Here is a 21,404-nt window from a genome sequence, read left to right on the forward strand (position 1 = left end):
TTGCTAGACAACCATAATCAGGTCTTGCCATGGATTTTCAAGCAGATTTAAGTCAAAACTGTAACTCGGCCACTCAGGAACATTCACAGTCTTCTTGGTTTAGTTTATAAGGATCCCCATTAGCTACTGCACATTCAGAAGCTACTCTTCCTGGGGTCCACATAAAACATAGAAATACATGACAAAGTACAGAACAGTAATAGACAAGAACAACATAAGATATTACATTAAATAAAACATTTACATTACAAGTCAAAAGTTTGGACACACCTACTCATTCAAGGGTTTTTCTTTATTTTTACTATTTTCTACATTGTAGAATAATAGTGGAGACATCAACACTATGAAATAACACATGGAATCATTTAGTAACCAAAAAAGTGTTAAAACAAATCAAAATATTTCTTATGTTTTAGATTAATCAAATAGCCACCCTTTTTGGTTTAAATATGGAGAGTGGTACTCAGTAATGTGTTGTATTGGATTTGCATCAAACATAACACCCTGTATTCAGGACAAGAAGTTTTCGAATATTTGTATTATATACAGGCATCCTTCTTTTCACTCTGTCAGTTCTGTCACGACTTCGGCCGAGGCTGCCTCCCCTCCTTGTTTGGGCAGGCTTCGGCGTTCGTCGTCACCGGAGTACTAACCACTGCCGCCCCAATCATCATCACAATTGTCTTGTCTCGTTATCACACACACCTGGTTCTAATCCCCTAATTAGTCTGTGTGTTCCCTCTGCCCCCTTGTCCTTGTGGGTGATTGTTTATTGTGAAGGTTAGTGAAGCTCTGTGGAGCTCGTATATTTTGTTAGACGGGAGTATTTTCCTGTGTGCCTTGTATTTTCCAGTGCACCTGTTTTGTGCCCTGGAGTGTGTTTGACGCATTTCTGTGTAACCCTGTATTTTTGCGGATTAAAGCCTGTTATTCTGTGATTTACCCTCCTGCGCCTGACTCCTTCAACACCACCTCATCACAGAATCATCCACCCATTTTCATGGAGTCAGCAGGAGAAGAGCGCATGCCTGAAGTCGTGGCACGGGTCCAGGAGCATTCCACGATGCTGGCCAGCTTGGGGGAAGCGATGGATCGGGTTCTTCAGGTCGTTCAACGCCGGGAGAGGAGAGAACCCGATCTGTCGAGACCAGCTGGCCAACCGGATCCAGCCACCTACACCCCAGCACCCGGAGGGATCCAGATATCCCGACCACTGGCGTTTGATGGGACAGCGGCGCTGTGCCAGGAATTCCTCCTCCAATTGGAGCTTTACTTCGCCAGCATCAGGCCGGAACCATCGGAGCAGGAGAAGGTGTCCTCGTTTCCTGCCTCTGTTGGAAAGCCCTGGAGTGGGCCAATGCGGTGTGGAACGAAGGAGGAGCCGCATTGGAGGACTACAGGGAGTTTGCTCACCTCTTTCGGGCGGTTTTCGATCATGAGGACCGCGCAGGACTTCGCCTTGGAGTTTCGGACCCTGGCAGCGGGGTCCGGGTGGAACGAGCGGGCCTTGATCGACCAATTCCGGTGCTATCTGTGGGAGGACATCCGATGGGAGCTAGCCTGCCGGGACACCATGTTGTCCTTTAATAAACCGGTGGACATGGCCATTCGGTTGGACAACCTGCTGGCAGCCAGAGGACGTCCTGGTAGGGGTCTGCCCGTTTCCACCCCAGACGACTCTGATCCCGAGCAGATAGAGCTGGGTGGAGCTGCCAGCCGAGAGAGTGGAGGAGGACAGCGACAGTGCCACTCTGGTGGCATGAAGGGACAGTACACCACACGTCATAGTCAACGTTCTTTTGTGCCTGGAGGCGGCAGGCAGGGCACTCACGCATCACCCCAGGGATCGAACACCCACACTTGTTCAGAGTCCTCTGTTGCGCACTGTACCCTACCTATCCACTTTCCCGATCACATGGTAGTTCCCCAGTGTAAGGCGCTAGTTGATTCAGGCGCAGCTGGGAACATTATGGACAGGACATTCACATGCCGTCAAGGCATTTCATTGGTTCCCCTATCCATTCCACTCCCCATCAGAGCACTCGATAGTCGACCAATAGGGTCCGGGTTTGTTACGGAAGTCACGATACCAGTCACCATGATCACCCAGGAGACTCATTGTGAGCAGGTTATTTTTTCGATTATTGAATCTCCTGCTTTCCCTGTGGTATTAGGTATCCTGTGGCTAGCACTCCACAACCCCACCTTCTCATGGCCGCAGAGGGCTCTCACGAGAGTGTCAGGGTAGGTGTCTAGATGTTTCCGTTGGTGCAACCACGGTGGAAAGTCCAGATAGTACCTCCACCGTGCGCATTCCCCCTGAAAACCTCGATCTGGCGCAAGCGTTCTCTAAAACGCAGGGGACTAAATTACCACCTCATCGGGCGGGGGATTGCGCGATAAACCTCCGGGTAGACGCTGTACCTCCCAGGAGTCATATATACCCCCTGTCACAGGCTGAAACAGTGGCTATAGAAACATATGTCACCGAGTCCCTGCGCCAGGGGTATATACGTCCCTCCACTTCACCCGCCTCCTCGAGTTTCTTCTTTGTGAAGAAGAAGGACGGAGGGCTGCGCCCGTGCATTGATTATCGACCACTGAACAGGGAGACGATAAGATTTAGTTATCCTCTCCCCCTCATTCCTTCAGTGATTGAATCAATGCAGTGGTCGGTGTTCTTGCCATGGGCAGAATATGCCCAGAACTCTCTCTGCCACTCCTCTACTAACCTAACACCATTCCAATGTGTTTTAGGTTACCAACCGGTTCTGGCACCGTGGCACCAGAGCCAGACCGAGGCTCCTGCGGTGGATGACTGGTTTCGGCGCGCGGAGGAGACGTGGGACGCTGCCCACGTTCATCTCCAGCGTGTCGAGCGTTGTCAGAAGGCCAACGCTGACCGTCACCACAGTGAGGCCCCGGTCTTCGTATCGGGGGATTGGGTCTGGCTCTCGACCCGGAATCTGCCCCTCCGCCTGCCCTGCCGGAAGCTGAGCCCGCGGTTTGTGAGGCCGTTCAAAGTCCTGAGGAGAATCAACGAGGTTACGTATAGGTTGTTACTTCCCCCTGATTACCGTATTAACCCCTTGTTTCATGTGTCTCTCCTCAGGCCGGTGGTGGTTGGTCCACTCCAGGAGTCTGAGGTGCGGGAGGTTCCACTACCTCCTCTGGACATCGAGGGGCCCCCGGCGTACTCTGTCCGTGCCATCCTGGATTCGAGGCGTCGGGTGGGGGGCCTTCAGTACCTCGTGGAGTGGGAGGGGTACGGTCCGGAGGAACGGTGCTGGTCCCGGTGAGGGATATCCTCGATCCCTCCCTGTTGCGGGATTTCCAACGTCGCCATCCGGCTCGCCCTGCTCCGCGTCCTCCTGGCAGTCCCCAAAGCCGGGGTCGGCGTGCTGCTGGAGCTGCGCGTCAGGGGGGGTACTGTCACGACTTTGACCGAGACTGCCTCCCCTCCTTGTTCGGGCAGGCTTCGGCGTTCGTCGTCACCGGAGTACTAACCACTGCCGCCCCAATCATCACCACAATTGTCTTGTCTCGTTATCACACACACCTGGTTCTAATCCCCTAATTAGTCCGTGTATAAGTGTTCCCTCTGCCCCCTTGTCCTTGTGGGTGATTGTTTATTGTGACGGTTAGTGAAGCTCGGTGGAGCTCGTGTATTTTGTTCGACTGCAGTATTTTCCTATGTGCCTTGTATTTTCCAGTGCACCTGTTTTGTGCCCTGGAGTGTGTAACCCTGTGTTTTTGTGGATTAAAGCCTGTTATTCTGTGATTTAGCCTCCTGCGCCTGACTCCTTCAACACCACCTCATCACCAGTTCAGTTAGTATTGTGGAGTAAGTACAATGTTGTTGGTACATCCTATGTTTTCTCCTATCACAGCCATTAACTTTGTAACTGTTTTAAAGTCACCATTGGCCTCATGGTGAAATTCCTAAGCAGTTTTCTTCCTCTCTGGCAACTGAGTTAGGAAGGATGCCCGTATCTTTGTAATGACTGGGTGCAGCATTGATACACCATATAAAGTGTAATTGATAACTTAACCATGCTCAAAGGGCTATTCAATGTCTGCTTATTTTTTTTTTTTTTAATGCCCTTCTTTGCGAGGCATTGGAAAACCTCCCTGGTCTTTGTGGTTGAATCTGTGTTTGAAATTCACTGCTCGACTGAGGGACCTTACAGATAATTGTATGTGTGGGGTACAGAGATGAGGTAGTCATGCCAAAATACTATTGTTGCACACAGAGTCCATGCAACTTATTATGTGAATTGTTATGTGAACTTATTTAAGCTTGCCATAACAAAGGGGTTGAATACATATCTACTTTTTTAAATAATTTGTAAAAAATTCTAAAAACATAATACCACTGACATTATCGGGTATTATGTGTAGGCCAGTGTCACAAAATCTAAATAGAATCCATTTCAAATTCAGGTTGTAACACTGTGAAGGAACTGTATACAAAACACAGGAAAATCACATTTTTGACTGCACTGGGTCTTTAATAAGGTTTACATAGATCTTTAAGGTGCCAGGTCGGACAATTTTGACTACTTTTGATGTGTAGATGTGCTGTCTGTAATCACCATGCAGTCAAACCCATTCATAAAGTATTTTTATTACATTTGTCAAACTGTAAGATGAAGTAACAAGTACTGTATTGCAGATTTTAAAATAAATTAGTTCATAGTTAATCAAGAGAGGAAATAACAAAACAACAAAAAATATTATTGTAATGAAGCTTATTATACATTAAATAAATAAGTGATAACCGTTTTAGTCAGTGGACAGCACAGCTTGAAACCACACATGACATAGTTAATAAATATATAAACATACTTTGTTCAGCTCAGCTGTAACGTTGATTAACAACCAGATGCATTATATAAAAGGTAGTACATTGCACAAAAAACATGTTGCCTATTATCAATTTTCTTTTTATGATAAAAATATATGGAAGTCCACACTTGATCTTCTCAGATGCAATGGTGTGTAGTCACAAGTGATTTTCCATGCATTAAAGTCCCGTGATTAGCAGATATAGATGATTGGCTGTTCTTGTGATGACAGTTGCCCACAGATGTTAGTGTTGTCACCTCAGAAGAGGCCGTTTCTGGTGGTGTACTGTACATTGTAAGATCTACGTCTGTGCCAGCGTCTCCTTACAGCTGCACAGCAGCCACACAGCATGCACTACAAAACAAAGATGGGGAAGTATGATTCACATGTTAAATCAATATCATTGCAGAGATTGAACAGCTTATTTGATAATATACTTTGTAGAGTATTTTCAGAGTACACAAGTGAACACAAGCCTATACGTACACAAAGCAGGATCCACAGTGGTACCAGAATGATAGCGATGCCACAAGGGATGATAATGGCCAGAGCCCAGCCAGGAAAACCTCCACCACTTGTGGTATTGAAAGGAGTGGTCAGCAAAACGGTAAGCAGTGGTGTGGTGCTGGTAGTTGTTGGGGCAACAGTGGTTGTCAGGAGACCTAGAATATAAATGAAAATACATTTAAGAGTGATTATAAACTTGTAATATGTCATATACAGTACCACAGATGTGAATGTGTTTTTTTGAGATTGAGTATTACACATATTTTATATGGTGTTTGATAACTCATTGTAATAAAAAACAGAAATAGCAACAAAAGCAGCATACCTGAGACTTTTAAGACTTCCTCTAGAATAGCACTAGGGAGGTTGATTTCTCCCTCTTTGTATAAATACATCACGTCTGCCCTGATTTGAGTGCCAACAGTACTGTGGATGTAAAAATTGGTTTTGTGTGAGAGTTGCATATTCCCTCCATCCTGTTTAGCTGTACAAACAGCAGCTGTATGACATCTGCAGACATTCTAAAGAGTGAGTTGAGAAAGCTGGGTTGGTTCACGGACATGACGTTGTACTTACGTGAAGTCGGGCTTGGGAAAGTCAAACTGTTTGCTGTCTGGTTTACAAAGAATAGCACGGAGCTAAAAGGGGAGAAAACACCAAGTTGTCAATTACTATCATGACCTGAAGATGACCATCGATGTATCTTATGTATAAAAGTATCTTACTAGGCTGTTAATTGAATCCTGTATCTGGCTGTAGGTCTCACTGGTGAATGTGATTCTATTACTTCGCGACTCCATGGTTACATTGGTTATTTTGAAACCAAGATCGATGGCAAATGAAGTATCTGTAAGTTCTGTGAGGACACAAATAATTGTAACTATAGCAACAGACAAAATGAATTGCTACAATTTAGGAGTTTCAAAATTAGAAAACATTCAAGAAGTTTTACATAGCGGAAGCAGTTGAATGTTTTTATCTATAAAACATTTTATAGAGTGGAAATAAATGTATTCATGATATAAGCCTAATTTGTTGAACTCACTGATATAAGTTCCATTCTGGAAGGTGGTTTGAGTGTTTGTCTGATTGTTGAATTGATGATACAGTTGTTTGTTGAAGGCACCAAGGACATCATCCTCAGTGGGGACTGGTGTGTTGAGCTGGAACATCAGTCTAACAAAAACCACCACTGTTCCAAATCTGAAAGAAAATAATAATAAATAGAAAAGTAAATTTCCTAAAGAAAATGTGTGTTCTTGCTAGCTTGTCTTAAGGTATTTATGGTTGTGAAATAAGTTATAGTAGTGGTAGTCACTGCAGTAGTAATGGAAGTGACTGGTTATAGTTGGGAAAAGTAGGTAGATGTAAAAATTGATAGATTGGATAGGATAGCCAGAACATGTCAACGTTGGTTTGTGTCTCTAGCTTGAATGGTTCAAGAGTTACTATTATTGTTGGTAGGTTATTATATGTTAGTTTATACTTGTTTGAATTAGTATAGTTTATAACGTTTTGAAAATGTTAAAGTTGTTTTAAAAGTTTGTAGCTAAAATGGTTAAGGAGCAGCAGCATTTTTAAATGTTTACCACTGTATTCCCATGATTGGCATTCAATCCATAAAGTGTTACGGTAATTTATGCAAATTTTATCATTACAGTTTATAAAAGTTTTAGAAAATGTGAAGCTTTTGACAAGCAATCTAAGATGGGTCAGTCTGTACATTTCAACGTTGGTTTGGTCTTTGTAGCATAAATAGTTCAAGAGAAGTGGCGTAACCAAATATTTCTCATTAAAGCCTATGGAGCTTTTATGCAACTTTAAAATGGTTATAGTTCAACAAGTATAAATAGTATAAAAAAGCTGAATAAAAACAATCTAAGTTGGGTCAGTCTGAAAATATCAATGTTGGTTTGGTGTTGAAATTCATTGGGAGCTGATTTCAATATTGTTGTACGTCTAAAGGTATTAATGCAAAAAAATATTTTCTCAAGTAATCTCAGTTGGTTCCGTGTTCATAGCTTGAAGCGTTTAGGTGCTAAAAAAGGCTAAATGAATCAAATAATTAGAAGAAGTATGTAATACATCTAGTGGTCTTGCCTTCAGCAAGCACACTAATAAAAATAGATTGGATTTATATAGCGCCTTTCTACCAACTGAGGTACTCAAATACATTTTCTAAAGAAAGGCTGACATTTTGAATGCTTTATGAAAATATCAGTATTTAACGACACAAACACGGATATACATGGTTCTTCGCTTCAAAGGTTCCTTGATTGACAAAGTGTTAATATACTCCTGAGTGGCGCAGTGGTCTAAGGCACTGCATCGCAGTGCTAACTGTGCCACTAGAGATCCTGGTTCGTATCCAGGCTCTGTCGCAGCCGCCCGCGACCGGGAGACTCATGGGCGGCGCACAATTGGCCCAGCGTCGTCCAGGGTAGGGGAGGGAATGGCCGGCAGGGATGTAGCTCAGTTGATAGAGCATGGCGTTTGCAACGCCAGGGTTGTGGGTTCGATTCCCACGGGGGGCCAGTATAAAAATATATATATATATATATATATATATGTATTCACTAACTGTAAGTCGCTCTGGATAAGAGCGTCTGCTAAATGACTAAAATGTAAATGTAAAATGTTAATTGAATTGCATAAAATAATTATACTAAATTATCTTGCTTACCTAGTTGTTGATGTCACTGAAGCCATAGAAGTTGAGGTAAAAGTTGCAGTTATCGTTGTCAAGGTAGGAAGTACAATTGTGGTTGTACTTGTAGATGCTGCAGTTGTAGTCATTGTAGGAGCAGCAGTTGTGGTTGTTGTTGTAGGACCTGCAGTTTTAATTGCCGTAGTAGAAGCCACAGTGGTGGTGGTGGTTGTTGGGGCAACAGTGGTTGGCAGGAGACCTAGAATATAAATGAAAATACATTTTAGGGGGGATTATAGACTTGTAATATGTCAAATACAGTACCATAGATGTGAAAGTGTTTTTTCGAGATTGAATATTACGCATATTTGACATGGTGTTTGATAACTCACCGTAATAACAAACAGAAATAGCAACAAAAGCAGCATACCTGAGACTTTTAAGACTTCCTCTAGAAAAGCACTAGGGAGGTTGATGTCTTCCTTTTTGTATACATACATCACGTCTGCCCTGATTTGAGTGCCAACAGTACTGTGGATGTAAAAATTGGTTTTGTGTGAGAGTTGAACATATTCCCTCCATCCTGTTTAGCTGTACAAACAGCAGCTGTATGACATCTGCAGACATTCTAAAGAGTGAGTTGAGAAAGCTGGGTTGGTTCACGGACATGACGTTGTACTTACGTGAAGTCGGGCTTGGGAAAGTCAAACTGTTTGCTGTCTGGTTTACAAAGAATAGCACGGAGCTAAAAGGGGAGAAAACACCAAGTTGTCAATTACTATCATGACCTGAAGATGACCATCGATGTATCTTATGTATAAAAGTATCTTACTAGGCTGTTAATTGAATCCTCTATCTGGCTGTAGGTCTCATTGGTGAAAGTGAGGCTATTGCTTTGCGACTCCATGGTTACATTGGTTATTTTGAAACCAAGATCGACGGCAAATGAAGTATCTGTAAGTTCTGTGAGCACACAAAACAATGGTCACTATAGCAACAGACAACATGAACTGCTACAATTTAGGAGTTTCAACATTAGAAAACATTCAAGAAGTATTTACATAGCGGAAGCAGTTGAACGTTTACCTATAAAAAAAAATTATAGAGTGGAAATAAATGTCTTCATGATATAAGCCTAATTTATTAAACTCACTGATATAAGTTCCATTCTGGAAGGTGGTTTGAGTGTTCGTCTGATTGTTGAATTGAAGATACAGTTGCTTGTCGACGACACCAAGGACATCATCCTTAGTGGGGACTGGTGTGTTGAGCTGGAACATCAGTCTAACAAAAAACATCACTGTGCCAAATCTAAGAGAAAATAATAATAAATAAAAAGTCAATTTCCTAAAGAAAATGTGTGTTCTTGCTAGCTTGTCTTAAAGTATTTATGGTTGTGAAATAAGTTATAGTAGTGGTAGTCACTGCAGTAGTAATGGAAGTGACTGGTTATAGTTGGGAAAAGTAGGTAGATGGAAAAATTGATTGATTGGATAGGATAGCCTGAACATGTCAATGTTGGTTTGTGTCTCTAGCTTGAATGGTTCAATAGTTACTATTATTGTTGGTAGGTTATTATATGTTAGTTTATACTTGTTTGAATTAGTATAGTTTATAACGTTTTGAAAATGTTAAAGTTGTTTTAAAAGTTTGTAGCTAAAATGGTTAAGAAGCAGCAGCATTTTAAATGTTTACCACTGTATTCCCATGATTGGCATTCAATCCATAAAGTGTTACGGTAATTTATGCAAATTTTATCATTACAGTTTATAAAAGTTTTAGAAAATGTGAAGCTTTTGACAAGCAATCTAAGATGGGTCAGTCTGTACATTTCAACGTTGGTTTGGTCTTTGTAGCATAAATAGTTCAAGAGAAGTGGCGTAACCAAATATTTCTCATTAAAGCCTATGGAGCTTTTATGCAACTTTAAAATGGTTATAGTTCAACAAGTATAAATAGTATAAAAAAGCTGAATAAAAACAATCTAAGTTGGGTCAGTCTGAAAATATCAATGTTGGTTTGGTGTTGAAATGCATTGGGAGCTGATTTCAATATTGTTGTACGACTACAGGTATTAATGGAAAAAAATATTTTCTCAAGTAATCTAAGTTGGTTCCATGTTCATAGCTTGAAGCGTTTAGGTGCTAAAACGGGCTAAATGAATCAAATAATTAGAAGAAGTATGTAATAAATCTAGTGGTCTTGCCTTCAGCAAGCACACTAATAAAAATAGATTGGATTTATATAGCGCCTTTCTACCAACTGAGGTACTCAAATACATTTTCTAAAGAAAGGCTGACATTTTGAATGCTTTTTGAAAATATCAGTATTTAACGACACAAACACGGATATACATGGTTCTTCGCTTCAAAGGTTCATTGATTGACAAAGTGTTAATTGAATTGCATAAAATAATTCTACTAAATTATCTTGCTTACCTAGTTGTTGCTGTCACTGAAGCCATAGAAGTTGAGGTAAAAGTTGCAGTTGTCGTTGTCAAGGTAGGAAGTACAATTGTGGTTGTACTTGTAGATGCTGCAGTTGTAGTCATTGTAGGAGCAGCAATTGTGGTTGTTGTTGTAGGACCTGCAGTTTTAATTGCCGTAGTAGAAGCCACAGTGGTGGTGGTGGTTGTTGGGGCAACAGTGGTTGGCAGGAGACCTAGAATATAAATGAAAATACATTTTAGGGGGGATTATAGACTTGTAATACGTCATATACAGTACCATAGATGTGAAAGTGTTTTTTCGAGATTGAGTATTACGCATATTTGACATGGTGTTTGATAACTCACCGTAATAACAAACAGAAATAGCAACAAAAGCAGCATACCTGAGACTTTTAAGACTTCCTCTAGAAAAGCACTAGGGAGGTTGATGTCTTCCTTTTTGTATACATACATCACGTCTGCCCTGATTTGAGTGCCAACAGTACTGTGGACGTAAAAATTGGTTTTGTGTGAGAGTTGAACATGTTCCCTCCATCCTGTTTAGCTGTACAAACAGCAGCTGTATGACATCTGCAGACATTCTAAAGAGTGCAGTTGATAAAGCTGGGTTGGTTCACGGACATGACGTTGTACTTACGTGAAGTTGGGTTTGGGAAAGTCAAACTGTTTGCCGTCTGGTTTACAAAGAATATCATGGAGCTAAAAGGGAACAAAACACCAAGTTGTCAATTACTGTCATGACCTGAACATGACCATGGTTGTATCTTATGTATAGAGGTATCTTACTAGGCTGTTAATTGAATCCTCTATCTGGCTGTAGGTCTCATTGGTGAAAGTGAGGCTATTGCTTTGCGACTCCATGGTTACATTGGTTATTTTGAAACCAAGATCGACGGCAAATGAAGTATCTGTAAGTTCTGTGAGCACACAAAACAATGGTCACTATAGCAACAGACAAAATGAACTGCTACAATTTAGGAGTTTCAACATTAGAAAACATTCAAGAAATATTTACATAGCGGAAGCAGTTGAACGTTTACCTATAAAAAAAAATTATAGAGTGGAAATAAATGTCTTCATGATATAAGCCTAATTTATTAAACTCACTGATATAAGTTCCATTCTGGAAGGTGGTTTGAGTGTTCGTCTGATTGTTGAATTGACGATACAGTTGCTTGTCGACGGCACCAAGGACATCATCCTTAGTGGGGACTGGTGTGTTGAGCTGGAACATCAGTCTAACAAAAAACATCACTGTGCCAAATCTGAGAGAAAATAATAATAAATAAAAAAGTCAATTTCCTAAAGAAAATGTGTGTTCTTGCTAGCTTGTCTTAAAGTATTTATGGTTGTGAAATAAGTTATAGTAGTGGTAGTCACTGCAGTAGTAATGGAAGTGACTGGTTATAGTTGGGAAAAGTAGGTAGATGGAAAAATTGATAGATTGGATAGGATAGCCTGAACATGTCAATGTTGGTTTGTGTCTCTAGCTTGAATGGTTCAATAGCTACTATTATTGTTGGTAGGTTATTATATGTTAGTTTATACTTGTTTGAATTAGTATAGTTTATAACGTTTTGAAAATGTTAAAGTTGTTTTAAAAGTTTGTAGCTAAAATGGTTAAGAAGCAGCAGCATTTTAAATGTTTACCACTGTATTCCCATGATTGGCATTCAATCCATAAAGTGTTACGGCAATTTATGCAAATTTTATCATTACAGTTTATAAAAGTTTTAGAAAATGTGAAGCTTTTGACAAGCAATCTAAGATGGGTCAGTCTGTACATTTCAACGTTGGTTTGGTCTTTGTAGCATAAATACTTAAAGAGAAGTGGCGTAACCAAATATTTCTCATTAAAGCCTATGGAGCTTTTATGCAACTTTAAAATGGTTATAGTTCAACAAGTATAAATAGTATAAAAAAGCTGAATAAAAACAATCTAAGTTGGGTCAGTCTGAAAATATCAATGTTGGTTTGGTGTTGAAATGCATTGGGAGCTGATTTCAATATTGTTGTACGACTACAGGTATTAATGCAAAAAAATATTTTCTCAAGTAATCTAAGTTGGTTCCGTGTTCATAGCTTGAAGCGTTTAGGTGCTAAAACGGGCTAAATGAATCAAATAATTAGAAGAAGTATGTAATAAATCTAGTGGTCTTGCCTTCAGCAAGCACACTAATAAAAATAGATTGGATTTATATAGCGCCTTTCTACCAACTGAGGTACTCAAATACATTTTCTAAAGAAAGGCTGACATTTTGAATGCTTTTTGAAAATATCAGTTTTTAACGACACAAACACGGATATACATGGTTCTTCGCTTCAAAGGTTCATTGATTGACAAAGTGTTAATTGAATTGCATAAAATAATTCTACTAAATTATCTTGCTTACCTAGTTGTTGCTGTCACTGAAGCCATAGAAGTTGAGGTAAAAGTTGCAGTTGTCGTTGTCAAGGTAGGAAGTACAATTGTGGTTGTACTTGTAGATGCTGCAGTTGTAGTCATTGTAGGAGCAGCAATTGTGGTTGTTGTTGTAGGACCTGCAGTTTTAATTGCCGTAGTAGAAGCCACAGTGGTGGTGGTGGTTGTTGGGGCAACAGTGGTTGGCAGGAGATCTAGAATATAAATGAAAATACATTTTAGGGGGATTATAGACTTGTAATACGTCATATACAGTACCATAGATGTGAAAGTGTTTTTTCGAGATTGAATATTACGCATATTTGACATGGTGTTTGATAACTCACCGTAATAACAAACAGAAATAGCAACAAAAGCAGCATACCTGAGACTTTTAAGACTTCCTCTAGAAAAGCACTAGGGAGGTTGATGTCTTCCTTTTTGTATACATACATCACGTCTGCCCTGATTTGAGTGCCAACAGTACTGTGGACGTAAAAATTGGTTTTGTGTGAGAGTTGAACATGTTCCCTCCATCCTGTTTAGCTGTACAAACAGCAGCTGTATGACATCTGCAGACATTCTAAAGAGTGCAGTTGAGAAAGCTGGGTTGGTTCACGGACATGACGTTGTACTTACGTGAAGTTGGGTTTGGGAAAGTCAAACTGTTTGCCGTCTGGTTTACAAAGAATATCATGGAGCTAAAAGGGGACAAAACACCAAGTTGTCAATTACTGTCATGACCTGAACATGACCATGGTTGTATCTTATGTATAGAGGTATCTTACTAGGCTGTTAATTGAATCCTCTATCTGGCTGTAGGTCTCATTGGTGAAAGTGAGGCTATTGCTTTGCGACTCCATGGTTACATTGGTTATTTTGAAACCAAGATCGACGGCAAATGAAGTATCTGTAAGTTCTGTGAGCACACAAAACAATGGTCACTATATTAACAGACAAAATGAACTGCTACAATTTAGGAGTTTCAACATTAGAAAACATTCAAGAAATATTTACATAGCGGAAGCAGTTGAACGTTTACCTATAAAAAAAAATTATAGAGTGGAAATAAATGTCTTCATGATATAAGCCTAATTTATTAAACTCACTGATATAAGTTCCATTCTGGAAGGTGGTTTGAGTGTTCGTCTGATTGTTGAATTGAAGATACAGTTGCTTGTCGACGACACCAAGGACATCATCCTTAGTGGGGACTGGTGTGTTGAGCTGGAACATCAGTCTAACAAAAAACATCACTGTGCCAAATCTAAGAGAAAATAATAATAAATAAAAAGTCAATTTCCTAAAGAAAATGTGTGTTCTTGCTAGCTTGTCTTAAAGTATTTATGGTTGTGAAATAAGTTATAGTAGTGGTAGTCACTGCAGTAGTAATGGAAGTGACTGGTTATAGTTGGGAAAAGTAGGTAGATGGAAAAATTGATTGATTGGATAGGATAGCCTGAACATGTCAATGTTTAGTTTGTGTCTCTAGCTTGAATGGTTCAATAGTTACTATTATTGTTGGTAGGTTATTATATGTTAGTTTATACTTGTTTGAATTAGTATAGTTTATAACGTTTTGAAAATGTTAAAGTTGTTTTAAAAGTTTGTAGCTAAAATGGTTAAGAAGCAGCAGCATTTTAAATGTTTACCACTGTATTCCCATGATTGGCATTCAATCCATAAAGTGTTACTGTAATTTATGCAAATTTTATCATTACAGTTTATAAAAGTTTTAGAAAATGTGAAGCTTTTGACAAGCAATCTAAGATGGGTCAGTCTGTACATTTCAACGTTGGTTTGGTCTTTGTAGCATAAATAGTTCAAGAGAAGTGGCGTAACCAAATATTTCTCATTAAAGCCTATGGAGCTTTTATGCAACTTTAAAATGGTTATAGTTCAACAAGTATAAATAGTATAAAAAAGCTGAATAAAAACAATCTAAGTTGGGTCAGTCTGAAAATATCAATGTTGGTTTGGTGTTGAAATGCATTGGGAGCTGATTTCAATATTGTTGTACGACTACAGGTATTAATGCCAAAAAATATTTTCTCAAGTAATCTAAGTTGGTTCCGTGTTCATAGCTTGAAGCGTTTAGGTGCTAAAATGGGCTAAATGAATCAAATAATTAGAAGAAGTATGTAATAAATCTAGTGGTCTTGCCTTCAGCAAGCACACTAATAAAAATAGATTGGATTTATATAGCGCCTTTCTACCAACTGAGGTACTCAAATACATTTTCTAAAGAAAGGCTGACATTTTGAATGCTTTTTGAAAATATCAGTATTTAACGACACAAACACTGATATACATGGTTATTCGCTTCAAAGGTTCATTGATTGACAAAGTGTTAATTGAATTGCATAAAATAATTCTACTAAATTATCTTGCTTACCTAGTTGTTGCTGTCACTGAAGCCATAGAAGTTGAGGTAAAAGTTGCAGTTGTCGTTGTCAAGGTAGGAAGTACAATTGTGGTTGTACTTGTAGATGCTGCAGTTGTAGTCATTGTAGGAGCAGCAATTGTGGTTGTTGTTGTAGGACCTGCAGTTTTAATTGCCGTAGTAGAAGCCACAGTGGTGGTGGTGGTTGTTGGGGCAACAGTGGTTGGCAGGAGATCTAGAATATAAATGAAAATACATTTTAGGGGGATTATAGACTTGTAATACGTCATATACAGTACCATAGATGTGAAAGTGTTTTTTCGAGATTGAATATTACGCATATTTGACATGGTGTTTGATAACTCACCGTAATAACAAACAGAAATAGCAACAAAAGCAGCATACCTGAGACTTTTAAGACTTCCTCTAGAAAAGCACTAGGGAGGTTGATGTCTTCCTTTTTGTATACATACATCACGTCTGCCCTGATTTGAGTGCCAACAGTACTGTGGACGTAAAAAATAGTTTTGTGTGAGAGTTGAACATGTTCCCTCCATCCTGTTTAGCTGTACAAACAGCAGCTGTATGACATTTGCAGACATTCTAAAGAGTGCAGTTGAGAAAGCTGGGTTGGTTCACGGACATGACGTTGTACTTACGTGAAGTTGGGTTTGGGAAAGTCAAACTGTTTGCCGTCTGGTTTACAAAGAATATCATGGAGCTAAAAGGGAACAAAACACCAAGTTGTCAATTACTGTCATGACCTGAACATGACCATGGTTGTATCTTATGTATAGAGGTATCTTACTAGGCTGTTAATTGAATCCTCTATCTGGCTGTAGGTCTCATTGGTGAAAGTGAGGCTATTGCTTTGCGACTCCATGGTTACATTGGTTATTTTGAAACCAAGATCGACGGCAAATGAAGTATCTGTAAGTTCTGTGAGCACACAAAACAATGGTCACTATATTAACAGACAAAATGAACTGCTACAATTTAGGAGTTTCAACATTAGAAAACATTCAAGAAATATTTACATAGCGGAAGCAGTTGAACGTTTACCTATAAAAAAAATTATAGAGTGGAAATAAATGTCTTCATGATATAAGCCTAATTTATTAAACTCACTGATATAAGTTCCATTCTGGAAGGTGGTTTGAGTGTTCGTCTGATTGTTGAATTGACGATACAGTTGCTTGTCGACGGCACCAAGGACATCATCCTTAGTGGGGACTGGTGTGTTGAGCTGGAACATCAGTCTAACAAAAAACATCACTGTGCCAAATCTGAGAGAAAATAATAATAAATAAAAAAGTCAATTTCCTAAAGAAAATGTGTGTTCTTGCTAGCTTGTCTTAAAGTATTTATGGTTGTGAAATAAGTTATAGTAGTGGTAGTCACTGCAGTAGTAATGGAAGTGACTGTTTATAGTTGGGAAAAGTAGGTAGATGGAAAAATTGATAGATTGGATAGGATAGCCTGAACATGTCAATGTTGGTTTGTGTCTCTAGCTTGAATGGTTCAATAGCTACTATTATTGTTGGTAGGTTATTATATGTTAGTTTATACTTGTTTGAATTAGTATAGTTTATAACGTTTTGAAAATGTTAAAGTTGTTTTAAAAGTTTGTAGCTAAAATGGTTAAGAAGCAGCAGCATTTTAAATGTTTACCACTGTATTCCCATGATTGGCATTCAATCCATAAAGTGTTACGGCAATTTATGCAAATTTTATCATTACAGTTTATAAAAGTTTTAGAAAATGTGAAGCTTTTGACAAGCAATCTAAGATGGGTCAGTCTGTACATTTCAACGTTGGTTTGGTCTTTGTAGCATAAATACTTAAAGAGAAGTGGCGTAACCAAATATTTCTCATTAAAGCCTATGGAGCTTTTATGCAACTTTAAAATGGTTATAGTTCAACAAGTATAAATAGTATAAAAAAGCTGAATAAAAAAAATCTAAGTTGGGTCAGTCTGAAAATATCAATGTTGGTTTGGTGTTGAAATGCATTGGGAGCTGATTTCAATATTGTTGTACGACTACAGGTATTAATGCAAAAAAATATTTTCTCAAGTAATCTAAGTTGGTTCCGTGTTCATAGCTTGAAGCGTTTAGGTGCTAAAACGGGCTAAATGAATCAAATAATTAGAAGAAGTATGTAATAAATCTAGTGGTCTTGCCTTCAGCAAGCACACTAATAAAAATAGATTGGATTTATATAGCGCCTTTCTACCAACTGAGGTACTCAAATACATTTTCTAAAGAAAGGCTGACATTTTGAATGCTTTTTGAAAATATCAGTTTTTAACGACACAAACACGGATATACATGGTTCTTCGCTTCAAAGATTCATTGATTGACAAAGTGTTAATTGAATTGCATAAAATAATTCTACTAAATTATCTTGCTTACCTAGTTGTTGCTGTCACTGAAGCCATAGAAGTTGAGGTAAAAGTTGCAGTTGTCGTTGTCAAGGTAGGAAGTACAATTGTGGTTGTACTTGTAGATGCTGCAGTTGTAGTCATTGTAGGAGCAGCAATTGTGGTTGTTGTTGTAGGACCTGCAGTTTTAATTGCCGTAGTAGAAGCCACAGTGGTGGTGGTGGTTGTTGGGGCAACAGTGGTTGGCAGGAGATCTAGAATATAAATGAAAATACATTTTAGGGGGGATTATAGACTTGTAATACGTCATATACAGTACCATAGATGTGAAAGTGTTTTTTCGAGATTGAATATTACGCATATTTGACATGGTGTTTGATAACTCACCGTAATAACAAACAGAAATAGCAACAAAAGCAGCATACCTGAGACTTTTAAGACTTCCTCTAGAAAAGCACTAGGGAGGTTGATGTCTTCCTTTTTGTATACATACATCACGTCTGCCCTGATTTGAGTGCCAACAGTACTGTGGACGTAAAAATTGGTTTTGTGTGAGAGTTGAACATGTTCCATCCATCCTGTTTAGCTGTACAAACAGCAGCTGTATGACATCTGCAGACATTCTAAAGAGTGCAGTTGAGAAAGCTGGGTTGGTTCACGGACATGACGTTGTACTTACGTGAAGTTGGGTTTGGGAAAGTCAAACTGTTTGCCGTCTGGTTTACAAAGAATATCATGGAGCTAAAAGGGAACAAAACACCAAGTTGTCAATTACTGTCATGACCTGAACATGACCATGGTTGTATCTTATGTATAGAGATATCTTACTAGGCTGTTAATTGAATCCTCTATCTGGCTGTAGGTCTCATTGGTGAAAGTGAGGCTATTGCTTTGCGACTCCATGGTTACATTGGTTATTTTGAAACCAAGATCGACGGCAAATGAAGTATCTGTAAGTTCTGTGAGCACACAAAACAATGGTCACTATATTAACAGACAAAATGAATTGCTACAATTTAGGAGTTTCAACATTAGAAAACATTCAAGAAATATTTACATAGCGGAAGCAGTTGAACGTTTACCTATAAAAAAAAATTATAGAGTGGAAATAAATGTCTTCATGATATAAGCCTAATTTATTAAACTCACTGATATAAGTTCCATTCTGGAAGGTGGTTTGAGTGTTCGTCTGATTGTTGAATTGAAGATACAGTTGCTTGTCGACGACACCAAGGACATCATCCTTAGTGGGGACTGGTGTGTTGAGCTGGAACATCAGTCTAACAAAAAACATCACTGTGCCAAATCTAAGAGAAAATAATAATAAATAAAAAGTCAATTTCCTAAAGAAAATGTGTGTTCTTGCTAGCTTGTCTTAAAGTATTTATGGTTGTGAAATAAGTTATAGTAGTGGTAGTCACTGCAGTAGTAATGGAAGTGACTGGTTATAGTTGGGAAAAGTAGGTAGATGGAAAAATTGATTGATTGGATAGGATAGCCAGAACATGTCAATGTTGGTTTGTGTCTCTAGCTTGAATGGTTCAATAGTTACTATTATTCTTGGTAGGTTATTATATGCTAGTTTATACTTGTTTGAATTAGTATAGTTTATAACATTTTGAAAATGTTAAAGTTGTTTTAAAAGTTTGTAGCTAAAATGGTTAAGAAGCAGCAGCATTTTAAATGTTTACCACTGTATTCCCATGATTGGCATTGAATCCATAAAGTGTTACGGCAATTTATGCAAATTATATCATTACAGTTTATAAAAGTTTTAGAAAATGTGAAGCTTTTGACAAGCAATCTAAGATGGGTCAGTCTTTACATTTCAACGTTGGTTTGGTCTTTGTAGCATAAATAGTTCAAGAGAAGTGGCGTAACCAAATATTTCTCATTAAAGCATATGGAGCTTTTATGCAACTCTAAAGCGGGCTAAATGAATCAAATAATTAGAAGAAGTATGGAAGAAATCTAGTGGTCTTGCCTATAGCAAGCACACTAACAATAATAGATTGGATTTATATTGTGCCTTTCTACCAAATTAGGTGCTCAAAGAGCTTTTCCAAAGAAAGGCTGACATTTTAAATGTTTTATGAAAATATCAGTAGTTAACGACACAAGCACGGATATACATGGTTCTTCGCTTCAAAGATTCCTTGATTGACAAAGTGTTAATTGAATTGCATAAAATAATTATACTAAATGATTTTGCTTACCTAGTTGTTGATGTCACTGAAGCCATAGAAGTTGAGGTAAAAGTTGCAGTTGTCGAGTTAGGAAGTACAATTGTGGTTGTACTTGTAGGTGCTGCAGTTGTAGTCATTGTAGGAGCAGCAGTTTTGGTGGTTGCTGTAGCACCTGCAGTTTTAAATGCCGTATTAGAAGCCACAGTGGTGGTGGTGGTTGATAGAGCTGGAGTTACCATTGTTGGAGCTTCATTTGTAGTTGTCATTATGGCAGCTAATGTTGTGGTTGTCATAGTAGAATCTACAGTTCTGGTGGTTATAGGAGCTGCAGTTATAGTTGTGGAAGTATGAGCTTCTATGGTACTGTTGGTAGTAGGAACAGTGGTAGTTCTCGTAAAAGCTGCATTTGTGGTTCTCATAGTAGGAGCTGTAGTTATGGTTGCCGTAGCAGGAGCTGCAGTTGTGAATGTCGAAGGAGCTTCAATTATGGTTGTGGTGGGAGCTGCAGTGGTACGTTTTGCAGTTGTTGTTGTAGTAGGAGCTGCAGTTGTTGTCATATTCTGAGCTACAGTTGTTGTTGTAGGAGCTGCTGTTATGGTTGTGGTAGGAGCTGCAATTGTTGTAGGAGCTGCAGTTGTGGTTGTCAAAGGTGCTACAGTTGTTGTTGTAAGAGCTGAAGTTATTGTAGTAGGAGCGGTTGTTGTGGTTGTCATAGTAGGTGCTGCAGTTGTAGTGGTCATAGGAGTGACAGTTATTGTAGTAGGAGCTGCATCTGTGGTTGTCGCAGGAGCTACTGTTGTGGTTGTTGTAGGAGGTACTGTTGTGGTTGTCGCAGGAGCTACTGTTGTGGTTGGTGTAGAAGCTAGAGTTGTGGTTGTTGAAGTAGATGCCTTTGTAGTGGTCGTTGTAGTTGCTGCAGTTGTAGTGGATGTAGGAACTACGGCTGTTGTAATCAGAGCAGCAATTGTGGTTGTCGTAGTAGGAGCTGTGTTTGTTGCTGTAGAAGCTGCAGTTGTTATCTTCAGATATGTGTTTGTTGAAGAAGCTGCACTGGTTGTTGTAGGAGCTACTGTTGTGGTTGTTGAAAGAGCTGCTGTTTTGGTTGTCATAGGAGCTACAGTTGTTATTGTAGGTGCTGCAGTTGTGGTTGATGTAGGAGCTGCATTTGGGGTTGTCGTAGGAGCTGCAGCTGTGGTTGTCATAGGAGCTACAGCTGTGTTTGTCATAGGAGCTGCAGCTGTGGATGTCATAGCAGCTTCCATTTGTGTAGTAGGAGCTGCAGTTTTGGTTGTCGTTGGAGCTGGAGTTGTCATTGTAGGTGCTGCTGTTGTAGTGGGTATAGAAGCTACAGATGTTGTAGTAGGAGCTGCATGTGTGGTTGTCATAGGAGCTGCAGTTGTAATTGTAGTAGGTGCTGCAGTTGTAGTGGTCATAGGACCTACAGTTGATGTAGTAAGTGCTGCAGTGGTTGACCTAGGGGATGCTGTTGTGGTTGTTGTAGGAGCTACTGTAGGGGATGCAGTTGTTGTCATAGATGATGCTGTTGTGGTTGTCATAGGAGCTGCAGTTACAATAGGAGCTACAGTTGTCCTTCTAGGTG

General features: G+C 39.3%; 2 protein-coding genes across 2 annotated transcripts; both read right to left on the reverse strand.

Annotated features, from left to right (window-relative positions):
- Positions 1-4,531: 4,531 nt before the first annotated feature.
- LOC121585710 (mucin-5AC-like) lies at positions 4,532-13,045 on the reverse strand. The gene is made up of 17 exons (XM_041902032.2): positions 12,845-13,045; positions 11,559-11,716; positions 11,238-11,368; positions 11,089-11,150; positions 10,835-10,935; positions 10,441-10,663; positions 9,156-9,313; positions 8,835-8,965; positions 8,686-8,747; positions 8,433-8,533; positions 8,039-8,261; positions 6,401-6,558; positions 6,081-6,211; positions 5,932-5,993; positions 5,681-5,781; positions 5,335-5,510; positions 4,532-5,202 (listed from the first exon to the last, which is right to left on the reverse strand). Exons 1-17 carry the CDS (start codon positions 12,955-12,957, stop codon positions 5,107-5,109), a joined length of 2,187 nt encoding a protein of 728 aa, XP_041757966.2. The 5' UTR covers positions 12,958-13,045; the 3' UTR covers positions 4,532-5,106.
- Positions 13,001-21,176, reverse strand: LOC121585295. The gene is made up of 18 exons (XM_045226593.1): positions 21,154-21,176; positions 20,461-20,993; positions 19,835-19,850; positions 18,768-18,925; positions 18,447-18,577; positions 18,298-18,359; positions 17,987-18,144; positions 17,650-17,872; positions 16,364-16,521; positions 16,044-16,174; positions 15,895-15,956; positions 15,584-15,741; positions 15,248-15,470; positions 13,962-14,119; positions 13,641-13,771; positions 13,492-13,553; positions 13,213-13,338; positions 13,001-13,067 (listed from the first exon to the last, which is right to left on the reverse strand). The coding sequence occupies exons 1-18, from the start codon at positions 21,174-21,176 to the stop codon at positions 13,001-13,003; spliced, it is 2,580 nt and encodes an 859-aa protein (XP_045082528.1).
- Between the last annotated feature and the right edge of the window lie 228 nt (positions 21,177-21,404).

This window comes from Coregonus clupeaformis, chromosome 17 (genome assembly GCF_020615455.1).
Source record: "Coregonus clupeaformis isolate EN_2021a chromosome 17, ASM2061545v1, whole genome shotgun sequence".
Taxonomy (NCBI): Eukaryota; Metazoa; Chordata; class Actinopteri; order Salmoniformes; family Salmonidae; genus Coregonus; species Coregonus clupeaformis.